Raw genomic sequence first — 13,161 nt, forward strand, 5'->3', positions numbered from 1 at the left:
CTTTGAACATTTGACATCCCCAATCGCCGTTTCTGCTAGACCTCATTTCTCTCCCAGCCGCCATTATATTGATCATGCTCCAATCCGAACCTGATATATATGTAATAACCTGCCAGTATGAAATATGCTTGCTGCTCTCGCTACAGAATCGTTTTTGTATTGCATTCCTATGACTTTCCTGCTGAACAAATTGATCAAAGTTTATCAAATAGGCCCACCTCCTAAAAACTAGAAATGTTAAAATGTATTGCTTACAACTCTTTTCATCTAAGGTTCCTACCGTTTTCTTTCTCATGCCCACCACAATAGAACCGAGTAGAAAATGAGCCAGCAAGATGTCTTGAATATGTTGAAGGGAGGACTGTTGAAAATTAGTACGTTTTGGTGAACATTATCTGCGCCATCTTGCCTCTTCCCCTGATACCACACTTTTGTCGTGCGCGCCCGCCATTTTTAAGATGCCCCGATCAGAACGAACCCTTTTGCATGCCGCTGGCCCCTGACGTAGCCCTTCGCCTTCACTAAGCCTGCACGCTGACCGCCCCCTGCTTGCACCTGCCTTGAGTCATAAACCCCTCTTCGGCGCTGCTCTGCCCCAGGCCCTCATCCTGTTCCCAGCGCGACACCTCCCTGCTTCCCTTTCATGATCTCCGGCCCTTAGACGCAAACCCCCCTTTTTTTCCCTGTGTGCCCGTTTTGTCTTCCCCGTTCCCAGGCCGACACCCAGCTCTGCCGATACCATTCCTTGCCCCTCCCCGTACAATAGAAAGCTTCCCCCATCAAAGGATCCCCGGGTTGATCAAAGCCCCCACTCCATGAGATCCGATCAAACCCCCCACATTCCGTGAATCGGCGGAATATCCAGCTGCGTGACACTCATCACCTGTTATGACTAGGGTGGGGACCTCAACTGTAAATGTGTGTGGGAACGGGCTCAAAGGGGAGTTCCGGGAATGTCTTTCCGTATATCAAAGCTTTGTCATATGTATGTAAACTGTAATAAAAACCACAAACACTGTATATAAGGGGCCAGGCCTCAAACGTAAGTTAGAGCACCTCAGAACGATACCTTCTGTCCGTTTCGTTGTGTTCTCCTCCGGAGAGAATAAAAACCTCGTTTCCTGCCTTCCAGTCTCCAGCGCCTGCCTCTTCATTGATTAAATAACTAGAGGGTCACAGAGGCAATACCGCCGGGCAAATATCGATTGTCCCCGACCCGACTCAGGTTTTAACACGAGCTCGGCGTTCGGACGGGTCAGACCGCGGCAGCGCCAGCAGGTCCCGAAGAGGTCGTAGGTGGCAACGGGCCGCGGCAGCGCCAGCAGGTCCCAACGAGGATGACGGTTACAACGGGCCGCGGCAGCGCCAGCAGGTCCCACGAGGATGAAGGTTGCAGAAGGCCGCGGCAGCGCCAGCAGGCAGGACAATAGTTCACAAGGCAGGGCTGCGGCAGCGCCAGCAGTCCGTCAAGGATGAGTTCTTCTCGGTGTCTCTCGACTCCAGGATACAACTGCCTTCCTGCTCTGGGGCTGCCTCAGTTATAGGTCTGGCGCCCTTTGATGTCCGGACCCTCGCACTGGGAGGTCGGGAGGTCCGGGATGAGGGAGTCCAGACACCCAGCAGGGGGGTGGAGCCAGCACCCGGGGAGGCTGGGGGCGATCGGCCCCTGGCGGGGGGAGAGCCATCGACACTTCTTTCTCCCATTAACCTGCCAAGTGGTCCGTTCACCTCCTGGGTGGATGGTGGTGCCGGGATGTCGGGGCCCGGCCAGGCCCAGGGTTGGGGTCGAGCCGAGGCCACGCGGCCGCGTGGTGCAGTGTCCAAGATGGCGGCTGGGCCGGGCAATGGGGTTGACGGGGGCCTGGGCCCGTGGCACAGAGATGTCCGGGGGCAGGCGTCCCGGAGGGGGACGGGTTGCGGGTTGCTTCTGCGGGTAGCCCCCGGAGAGCCGATGTCTGGGCCCTGTCATGCGGGGAGGGAGCGAGCCCTTCGTGGGGCCTGTCCAACATGTATCCTGGTTTCTAGATGGATGTATAGTTCTAATGAATGCATATCCCGGGTTCCAGATGTATGTACAGTTCTAATGATTGCATATCGCGGCTTCCAGATGTTTGTATTGTACTAATGTTTGCATTTTCCGGGTTCCAGATATATGTATACCTCTAACGAGAACACTTCAAAGGACTACCTGCCACAAGCTGCCAGTGTATATACATATACTTCCTTTAAAATAGGTGGGGATTAATCAGACCACAATTTATAATCATTACTACCCAATTTGACAGCCTGTCAAGGCATTGCTAATCAGATGTTCAGAAATATTTTATATATGTGCTCATTATAGAACCTTGAAAATGCTGCGAAACAGGCGTTGGCTGTGCATTTTCTTTTGCATTGGATATATGTTACTGTTTCAAAGTGAAAATAATTGAACTTTGATAATAAAATAATGCCCATTAAACTCTGTCTTATGGACTTCTCTGGAAAGCAGTGAATGTATACATTGTAGTACATTTTCAGATGCATCAGTGCGTTACATTTATTGTCTCGTCCATTGGGATGGTATCTGGTGCAGTGCGAGACCACAAGGTGCCGGGCACTTATCTACCTTTAAACCGCACACCTCTTGAGCAGGTCTTACCAACTTCTTAGTCTTATGTTCTTCTAAACCGTGTAATTCTATATTCCATAAGGCAAATTAGCTTCTGGTTGTCCATACATCCTCTTTATACTTCAGTGGTCGTTTAGGTTTTGTTTCATCCAGATTTATTCATCAAAGCTTCCCAGGCACTCTCTGCTCTGTCTTCTCATTGTCGAACTTCTCTCTTTCCACTTTACGTTGTGCAAGTAATTCTGTCAATCTTCTGTATGACAAAAGTGTGAACATCTCCAAAAAGCTGTCAATGAGCAATGAAGCAGTTTTCAGAAGGGCCCCTGCAACAGAACAACCTGTGCTCATCTTATATACTTTTACATGTTTTGTATACTTCAGTCAAAGAGTGCCTACACCTTGATTGAAGCAAAACACCACTACAAACAGAACCAGAAGGTGTGTGTCCAGCAAGCAGGCAGATCTTTCGCATCTCTCTTGGATTCGAGCCTGGCATCAAAATGTCTTGTTTTCTTGGTTCACATGTTTTGCAGATTTTTCATGTTGGTATTATACTCCTGCGGCACTTAAGCTCTCTGAGTTTGACACTCTAGTTGTTTAGGCATTGAAACGATACTGTGGATTTTCGATCGTAGGGCCTCAGTACAAGGCAAAATTAAATACTGGCCCAACCGTCATTGTGATGCATGCTGGGATTACAGAGGACCTGGGCTACCTTCAAGCAACAGTTCAGTATTTCTTCTGAGTCTGTATGCCCATGCAAATACTTTCCATTCATTTTTTCTCATTTGAAAAAGGGTAAATGATAAAAGGTACAACTGCTAATTTGTTAGATGTTTTAAAGGCATTCCAGGTACTTTTTTTTAATAATTAAAAAAAAAATCATACATTTTGACAATAGACTCAGGGTCATATGCATCATTCCAAATTGTGATCGCAAACGCCAACATTTGAAGAATTTCCCGTTTGCGATCGCAATTTGGCTCTGTGGTATGTATGAAAGCAAAACTGCATCGCAAAATAAGGAATCGCAGAATTTGCGACTCCCTATTTTGCGATTGCATTTAAGGAATCGCAAATTGCTATTCCTTAAATGCAATGTAAGAAGCACAGAAAAAGTGCAATTTCGCCTTAAGGAATCGCAAATTACGACCAACTTCAAGTTGGAGGTAAATTGCGATTTCTTCGAAAAATTCACTTTTTTTGCATTTTTCAAAGTGCCCTATGGCGCACATACATGCCCTTAGGGCATGTATGTGTGCCACATGTGCATTTCAGGGGTGCAACAAGGTGTCCTTTCGACACACTGGCACCCTTGAAATTGCATTCTCAATTTGTGATTCGCTAATTGAGAATCGCAAATTGAGAATGTCTTCCCATTCATTCCTATGGGCCTATAGGCCCATAGGAATGAATGGGGAGGTATTCCTTAATTGTGAATTGCAATTCGCAATTAAGGAATATGTAGGATTCGCCAAATTATTTGCAAATCCTATATACATAGCGTTTGGCGATTCACAAATAGTGATTCTCTAAAAATCGCTATTTGAGAATCGCAAAACCAAAGTTTCATACATATGTATGGTACTTTAGATAGGAATTGTTTTGTGTTTGAACAGGATCCTGTTAATGGGCAGTGTTTATTAATTTAATGAAGATATTCACTGTAGAAAACTGATATTATAGGTGAGTGTCCTTTCCTTCTTTACCATCCTTGCAAATGCTCACCATTACCATCGGAAGCTAGCCTCCTACTACTCTAGCCACACTGAAGAAGGTAGCAGTATACATCTCCAGACTGCACAGTCACAACCTGCAGGACTTGAAATAGAATCACCTGTGTCCTCTCTCTATTTACAAAGTCACATGGAGGTTTCTGTTTTTGCAAGCGCCACTCTCATCAGTCATACAGTGTGTGAAAAACACAAGATACTCTTGGAGTGTTTTTGCTTCAAATGAAAAGAGTATATTTGATAGAAATGTGTGCAATTTGAAAGAGTGGTATGCCGATTAAAAAATAAATAAATAAAAAGAAAGGAATAAAAATCCAAAACATATTTAAATTTAAAGCTGCTCTTTGAATAATAATTCATGTGTGTTTGGGAGATTTATATTTATGTTGTGCCTGTGGGCACCTGTTGCTCTGACTGTTATTTCATTAGTCTTGTGGAGGCTTTTTATATTGATAACATTTTTCCAACATTGCTGTTGGTAACTCGGTCTTATACTTTGGGTTGGTCAGTGTTTTATCATAATACATCCAGGTATTCAGAATATTGACAACCACAACACTATGGGGGGGAGGGGAGGAAGAGCATAGCAGAGCACGGTGTCAATTACACCTGAATAGGCTGTGTCTCTGTCCACACTAAGGGCTGCATATTCGCCTGTAGTGAGAGCCTGGAGTCAGGCCAGGAACCCTGTGAAACTCAAAAGCATCTCTATTAAGTCTCCCCCACTTCAAAGGCACAACTAGGTTTAAGTACTGGACCTCTGACTCCACCACTTCAGTACACTTCTGAACATGTGGATACTCTGCCAGGAAGGACTGCTGTGCTACTGAAAGCACTCTGCTGAACTCGTACTCTGCTGTGCTTACCTGCTGCCCTTTATGGCTGAGAGTGAGAAAGACTGATTCTGCATCTCTCCAAAGTGACTAGAAGGGCTTGTTGGCTTGCCTCCTGTTTGAAGTCTCGGGGACATCAAAGACTGCCAACGAAACTACCTACAGCACCTGGACTCTGCCACCTGAGAGTCTTGCCCTGCCGAATGGAGCCAATCCAGTCCTGTGCTGTTGGAAGTAGGTGTAAAGGGCTGCAACTGCCACTGTTGCAATGATCGAACCTGGTGCATCTCCTTCTACGACAAAGCAGTGCAGCTGCTGGGACGATCGAGTACAGTGTTTCAGTGTCGGCACATCGCATCACCTATAGCTTCAACGCATCTCCAACTTCGTGCGGCTCAGAACTGACGCATCGCCTACATCCAAAGGATCGACCATGACGCATCGCCTCCTCTGCTCCACGCATCGAGATTAACCTGAACTTCTGGATTTGGCCCAGTCTAGCGTAACCAGCTAGACCTGGTTGGCACATTATGCTTTTAAGCATACATTTCAGTTTTATTACCACGGAGGTAAGATGGTTAGAACATTTCCTCATCATAAAGACAAAGACACAGCCCACCGCACCCCATAAAAGGCAGTTAAAAAGAGACGAACAAAGAAAACAAAAGGAGATGGACGGAGCGCTAAAACTTTTCAGACACTCACCCCCATTCACAGATCTGGGTTGACTCCATCATCGTTCTTTAGCTCACTTCGCCACTCTAGTTCAGACACAGCCATATGCAAATCACTCTTCAACTTGTTCCTCATCGGAAAAGTCCAGCCAAACTGCCAAGCCAGGTCTTCTCTGGACCAGAAACAAGCATCCTAAGACCGGTTTCAAAGTATCACCCCATATCAACCAGGCTAGCTTGAATCCAGTGGCAAAGTGAGCAAGGAACCCATGTCTGGGCTAACCTGCCAACTTTAGGCAAACATTTTCTTGATTTTGCCCTGCATTTCTTCAATAACACATTTCAAAAAGTAATAATACCCTGCTACTTTAATTCTAAACAATATTACAGCGAATGTTTCCTGACCAGGCAGGACTCTAAGATTTAGAAGTTGAGTGATGTTGAAAGAATGAGGCAATAGGATCTGCAACCTGAAAAACAATTCTATAACCGGAGCATAGCTCTACCGGCATAACATGAGAAAATGCTTCTTTGTTTAAGCATACACAATTTAGGTTTGTAGTACAGATTTACCTTCTAAGGTGTGCGCCACTAAATTCTATGAAGAGCTATTTGATCTACGCAGCACACATGGCCCATTAGTGCATCAAAAGAGCATCCCAAAGAAGAAATGCACGTACACTTTCAAGCTCTCACCTGCATTTTATAATGTTCGATTGCCTTTCGGTAACACTGAACCTTACAGAAAAGATCTCCCAGCTGCTCGTTCAATGACAAGGCTCCTTGCTGGTCACCCTCAACCAAATCTGACAATCGTTCTTCCAGGTGGCACCCTTTAATAGCTGCAAATGTAGGGAAAAAAACAACAGTGATCTTATAGTGAACAATAGGTGATCTTGCCACATTCCAGTTTAGATCAATTCTATGAGCTTTACTTGCTAGTTAAAAGGGGAGGTAGAGTTGATTAGTACAGGCTGATAGCAAAGAACAGGAAGAAACCAATAGTAGACAAAAAAGAGATTATGGAACAAAAATGGGGCTACAATTAAACGCAGAGGTTATTAACCAAGTCCAAATAACTGCATTGCATGCCTTGGTGCACAAGTCTTAAAGAATTCTGCTACCCAAGGTGTTGGTGGAGGAGGTGTATCCAAAATGCCATAATTAAGTCTGGCCTCGTAGGTAGAAAAAAATGACAAGATACCTAGAGCGCTAGCCACTCGCCAGAGTGGTCTGAGACTTCTGTGTAAAGCGGTTGTGTAACACAAGCATAAAAAGCAGCCACAAGAGTAGACAGAGCAGCAACAAGACATGAGCACAGGAAACACACTTCATTATTCAGTTGTTTGAGTAATAAATGCAGCAGCCCATGGTAAAATGTGGATGTATGAAGCTCACCTGGCACTTTTCTACTGCAAGAAACCCTAATGAATTTGTCTGCCAAGCATTTACCCTTGTAAGCAATGGCAGCCACTTCCCTCTTTCTCCAGCATAAGGTACATACATGGTATTATAGTTAATGACCTCTGCCCTATCTTGGCAGTCAAATAGCTGAATTAACAGTTATACTGTAAATTCCTTTGCATTTCTCCGCCTCTGAACTTGCTCCATAGACGTTTTAACCAAAGGCTACAGCCTGATCTAAAACAGATGGAGTGTGAGGGTGCAGAGGACATGAAGGGCAGGGACTATCTTATCTGAACTATCTGTAGCACTCGCTGATGCCATTTAATGAGCAACTAGAAATTAAATAAAATCTTACTCTTACTACCCGAGCAGGACAATGAGAGGCGAAAACAAGCTGCTTGGCCTCAGTCGTAGCAGGTGAGCGGGAAGACTGTTGTCCTTGGTGTTGTGCATGACCTCTGCCATCACAGAGCCCTTTGAAGTTGTGAAAGTGGGTTCTGGCTGTTGCAGAAGGTTTGAGGCCTGTCTTGGCTGGTTTGTGAGACCACCTGAATAACTTCTGAGCTTCAGGTACTGCTATTGGAACCGACGAGCGGAGGTGAGACCCAGGGAATGTGCAGTAGCTCGGTTGTCTTTGAAGAATTCCTACACAGAATCAGCCGTTCCATCGGAAAGTCTAGAGCTACTAAAATGCATGTGCTTTAGGGATGCCTGCACGGCCTGAGACGGTCCTGTAGCACACATACATGCATAGCGCCGGATCACCACACTGATGCCCATAGCATGTCTGACACAATCCACGGGGTCTAGACATGCTCTTAAGACATAATTGGCTGCCTTGTGGCTGTCCAATCTGGAGAACAAATGCATTACAAAGCTCCTTTATGGCCTGGAAGACCTCGGTGGCCATATCTCAGAGGATATGTGTGTATGGACTCAGCCACAAAACAGCATTAAGGGACCATAAGGTAAATTTGGCAGAAGAAGAAAAGTCTCTATTTCCCAAAGGCTTTGATGTGTGTAGATTCACTGTTTAGAGGCCAAATGGGGAATATGTTTGGATCACACTACTAGTAGATATCTGAGCTACCAAGCTATTTGGATTTTAGTTAGGAAACCCAGCTCACCAAGGTTAGGCCTAGCTATAGGGCTACCCACAGGTGGGATCAACATGACTACGACCAGATATCCATCAAGGTTTCTGTTAGGGCTTGTTGAAGGGTAGCAAGGGATCGGAGGTTGCAGGCCCAGTCAGTAATAACTAGTTTTGCCTTGGTTTCTATTGTCGGTAGTTGTAAATATAGTACTTCTGTTGCTCTGCAGACTACTACCATGAAGGAAGCACTCCTGCAGGTGGAAAGCCCAGCTCGTTTTCAGGAGACGTGTCAATTCACAACAGCGACGAGGAAGTAAGTCATTAGCTCCCTCCTTGTTTTCCTTGTCGCGTGGGACATTTTGAAGACCATGAAAGGCGTCAGAGTCCCAACAAAGTGATCAAGGCTTCTAATTCCCTATAGTGCTGGCAGCAAGGGAGAGGCTGGTAATTCTCAAAAGTTGTGGGGCTGCTCTTTGGTGACCACATAATGAGACTAGCTCTGTCTCAGTCCAAAACGAGTTCCTGGTCTGCGATGGGCATCAGGAATAGAACCCATGCTCATGTTGCAAAAACCAGAGTCTATTTCGGGGCAGATGGCACTACAGACACCTTTGGCGCCAGAGTGGGGCATGAGCCGGAACAGGCATGAATTTGGGAGAATGCACCACCGGAGCGGTTAGCGCTCACATCACTGAAACTCAAACTGGGGCCTCATGAAGCTCTTAGGGGCCTGAAGGTGCTCCTGATGGAGTAAGATTCATCCAGAACAGTTGCCACATGGCCTCCATGGAGGCAACTACATGCAATGGGGACAACGATGGCCTGGGAAACTCGGGCGAGCCAGGACAAGAATCGGAACAGGCTCAAAGTCTATTGATGAAGCAGAAGTCACACCTTTGGTGTGATGAATGTGAGGCCTGTCCCCAGCATAGATTGTTGTGCAATTTTTAAGCAAGCAGGCAAGCTTAAATGCACAACAGGTCGACAAATGGAAAGAACCTGATATGGTTAAAAGTAGAGGTTGCATCAAAAGTGATGAGGTGAGAGGAGACTGTTGATCTGCAGAGGACAGACGGGGGATGAGAGAGAGACAAGCTAAAGTGTTATCAAGCAGCAGGGTGAGCAAGTGTCAGCAGAACCTGCTGGTTTCAGGAGGTCTAGCCCACATTATAAAGAGACCTTTGGGGACCATAAAGTATGGTTTATAAATGTAAAGTAACATAAAAAAGTCAAAAATGTCAAGTACCCCCTTAGTAGGTTAACTTTTAGGAAACGTTTCACAATGTTATTGCTGCTGGTGTTACTGTGAGTGTTAATCGGGGGAGGCGGGGTGTTGAGGTTACGTAGTTTTCGGCTCCGCTTCGCTACAGCCGCCATTTTGTGTTTAGCCGCCATTTTATGTTGCCTCACGCAGGCAGCACGGCTAACATGGTAAAATTGTTTTTCTGTCTTATTGGCTGCTTCATGTTTTTCCCGTTAAAGAACAACCTTTGTCCTTGTGTGCAATACTGATGTCAGGGTCCGGCCGAGTTCGCAAAGCCATGTCTAGACTGATTAATCCGTGACTTACTCCACTGTTTGGGTCCCACCATTCTTCTCATCCTTATCTTATTTAACTGGCCTTCACTATTCTCTCCGTGTGTTCTCTTGTTACATAGCCCTTCTTTTGAAGCATTCTACACATGTTTTGCCACCTGCAAATTGAATTACGGGCACCAGTGTTGATTAACCTGATGGGAGGAGAGCACACGGGGTCTGAAAGGAGGGTGTGTTTTAGACATCCGATAGCTTGTTTTTGAACTATTCCTATTTGTCAGTTTTGTATATATTGGGAGTTGTCATTGTAAACTTGTGTTGTATAATAGACCGTGCGCCACGGATTGAAGTGGCAGTCTCTTGAGAACCTACCTGTGTGGTACTTCTTAGATAACTGTGCTTAGCTGCAGCTAATAAAACTACTTTTCTGCGCCAAACAGAGTGTCCCGTGTCTCTGTCGGTCGAGGCAGGTGAACTCGGAGATCTTAGGCGTGCCCTGCGCCGCCTGGCCCATAAGGCCGGGTTCTCCAATTGGCGGCCCAACGTGTGGGCGACTTCAACGGTCGTAGTTTTGCCCGAGAGACGTGAGGAGCTTCGCAAGAAAATTCCGGAGGATTTCGCGAACCACGTGAGCGACCCCTGCATGTCGAAGTGGACCGAAGGTCTTTTCAAACGTGGCTACTCCTTCCCGACGGCTGCCAACGACTGCTGCCCTGACTGTCGCCCTGCCTTGGCCCTTTGGTGATGATTGGTATTGCGAGACGATAGACGGACATCTGTTGGCTTGAGAAAAGCATTTAGTTAAGTATTTGTGGGTAGCGCCCACTCTCTTTGTTTTTGTATTTTGTTATTCGATTAGCGGCTAACCGAAGCCAAGGGGTAAGTACGTTTGTGCTGTGACTCCATTGTCCGAAAATCCCTTGACATTTGTAAGAAAGTCCAGTTTGTTACGAAATGCCTGGATTTAGTACGTTTAAGACATTTTGCTGTTTTGGTTGTTCTAGGGATTCCCGGCTAGAGGATTCTTGTCCGATTCCTCCAGTTGGAACTCCTACTTACGAGTTGTACTCAAAACATGGTCTGGGTCCTATAGTTTTTAATGAAACATGGATCCGATACACTAAGAAAGACGGTGTTTTACAGTGGCCACAAAATGGGTCCTTTGAGTCAGATATATTAGATCATTTGGAAACAATTTTATTTAAGAGAAAAGCCCGGCCGGCAATGTTTGACTCCTTTCGACTATGGCGCAAGGAAGCCAAACAGAAAGAAATTAAGCAAATAAAGAAAGATAGGAAAGAGCAGAGTATGTCGATTCTACAGGCTGCCCAACAATTTAAAAATGACGAAGCTGATCAGGTGATTGAGGTGTCGGAAAGACAACATCGTATGGCAATAGATAGATGCTATCCTGTATTACCCACTGTATCAAAGAATAAAACCCCTGATGATGATTCTTTTATGTCCCATTTGTTGACATTACCTCCCCCTTATGTGTTAGGTGCAAATGCACCGCCATTACAACCCGCTGTTAATGCAGCTGTTTTGGTTCCTGCACAGTTGCCTATTCCTGTGATTCCGCCTCCGCCCCCTTTGCCAGCGACATCTGTACCCCAATCTCCTGTGCCTTAGCCTTCTCCATCTGTTGTTTCTTTTGCTACAGATTCTTCTTCTGTTTTACAGAATACGTTGTCCCCTGTTTTAGTGTCAGATTCCCCTGCAGCTCGACGACGTTTAGTCGACACTGTTTCAGGTCTTTTATCGCCCTTTCTTGGACCTCTTTTCTTTTCCCCTGCGTCTTCTAGGAGACAGTCCCGTAGTCAGTTTCCGGATTTGGAAGAATGGACTAAATTAGATTCTCTCGCTTATAATTGGAACATGAGTCGTGTACAGTATAGTACACGTGATATTTTAGATACTTTCCTTCAATGGAACGCGCCCACACAGAGATACGTATTTGATGTTATGTGCAATACTCTGATTAAAGAATGGGGAGACGTAGATCTAGACTCACCTCCTCAGGATTTATTCGAAATACAGGATCAATTTGATAAGGGTCTTATTGTGGGTCCCGCTGTAGAACATGCTGTTCAGAAGCTTGTTGCTTTTCGATCTACCCTTTTCTCTCAAAGTTCTCTTGAACCTGATCCCGCGGTTCGTCGTAAGATGGCACAATATCCGATGCGAGAAGTTCCTCCAATATGGAGAGATGCGGTTCCACCAGCAGGTAATGTCCCTGGTGTCCCTGCTCATTTTCAGCGTATATGGGTACATGACCCTTGGAAAAGGTCAGAAGTATTGGCACTCAAACAGTCTTTACCGGATCCTCGTAAGAATCCTGCTGGGTATTATAAAGAGCTGTCTCAGACTGTTGACGCTTGTATTATGAATTTGGCAGATATTGACTAACTCATGGGAAATATAGTCCCACAAGCAATATGGACCAAGATTCGTAGGCAGGATCATGCGGCAGCTTTAGGTGGTGATTGGGCTGCCATTACAGCTGCGGATGCAGGACAAGTAGGTGGTGCCAAACCGGATGTCTTGATTACGGAATTGCCTGGAAAAATAATAGATTTGATGAAAACTATGATGCCTGCGGTGCGCGTTAACTGGGATAAGTTAGCGGCGTGTAAGCAAAAGACGGATGAAAGTGTCTCCGACTTCTTTACTCGCTTCGAGGAGACTTTCATCGACCATAGTGGGCAAGATATGAGTACTGAAGGTGGACAGCGATTATTCGTAGACAAATTTGTTTTTAATTTACTTCCAGAATTATCGCATAAATTAAAACAATCGTAGAGTTCGTGGAATGTCTCTTCAACTGCTCAGATATTGGCTACTGCTCAATATTATGAGAATAGGGATAAGGAAGATAAGGAGAAAGCGGAGAAAAAGACTAAAGACTTGAAAACGAAAGTCCTTCTGCAACAGGCTTATCCCCCTCATTCTGCTCAGCCCCAATTCCCACAGCCCCCACAGTTTCAGAGGTTGTTACAGAAGCCAGTACCCTCAGTCCCACGACTTCCATTGGGCCCTAATCAGTGTGCCTACTGTAAGGAAGATGGTCATTTTAAGAATACTTGTCCAATTTTATTACAGCGGTACGGTGGATCATTGGCGCCACGGGGTCGTGGTGATTCTCGATCCATATCCAGAGGTAGGGGTCATGGTGCGTCAACACAAGAACGACGTCCCTCTCCCCCTCAGGACTCTACGAATAATTTTGATCGACAGAGTTCTCAATCTGCACAATACTACAATGATGACT

General features: G+C 45.6%; 1 protein-coding gene across 2 annotated transcripts in view; it reads right to left on the reverse strand.

The window, feature by feature from the left end:
• TONSL (tonsoku like, DNA repair protein) overlaps nt 1-13,161 on the reverse strand; it is a 347,227-nt gene that overhangs the window by 190,016 nt on the left and 144,050 nt on the right. For both annotated transcript variants that reach the window (XM_078686541.1, XM_078686542.1), the window contains one exon: nt 6,548-6,693. In XM_078686541.1, the coding sequence (XP_078542667.1) occupies nt 6,548-6,693 (146 nt within the window). The remainder of the gene's footprint in view (nt 1-6,547; nt 6,694-13,161) is intronic.

Source organism: Lissotriton helveticus, chromosome 4_1 (assembly GCF_964261635.1).
Source record: "Lissotriton helveticus chromosome 4_1, aLisHel1.1, whole genome shotgun sequence".
Classification (NCBI taxonomy): Eukaryota; Metazoa; Chordata; class Amphibia; order Caudata; family Salamandridae; genus Lissotriton; species Lissotriton helveticus.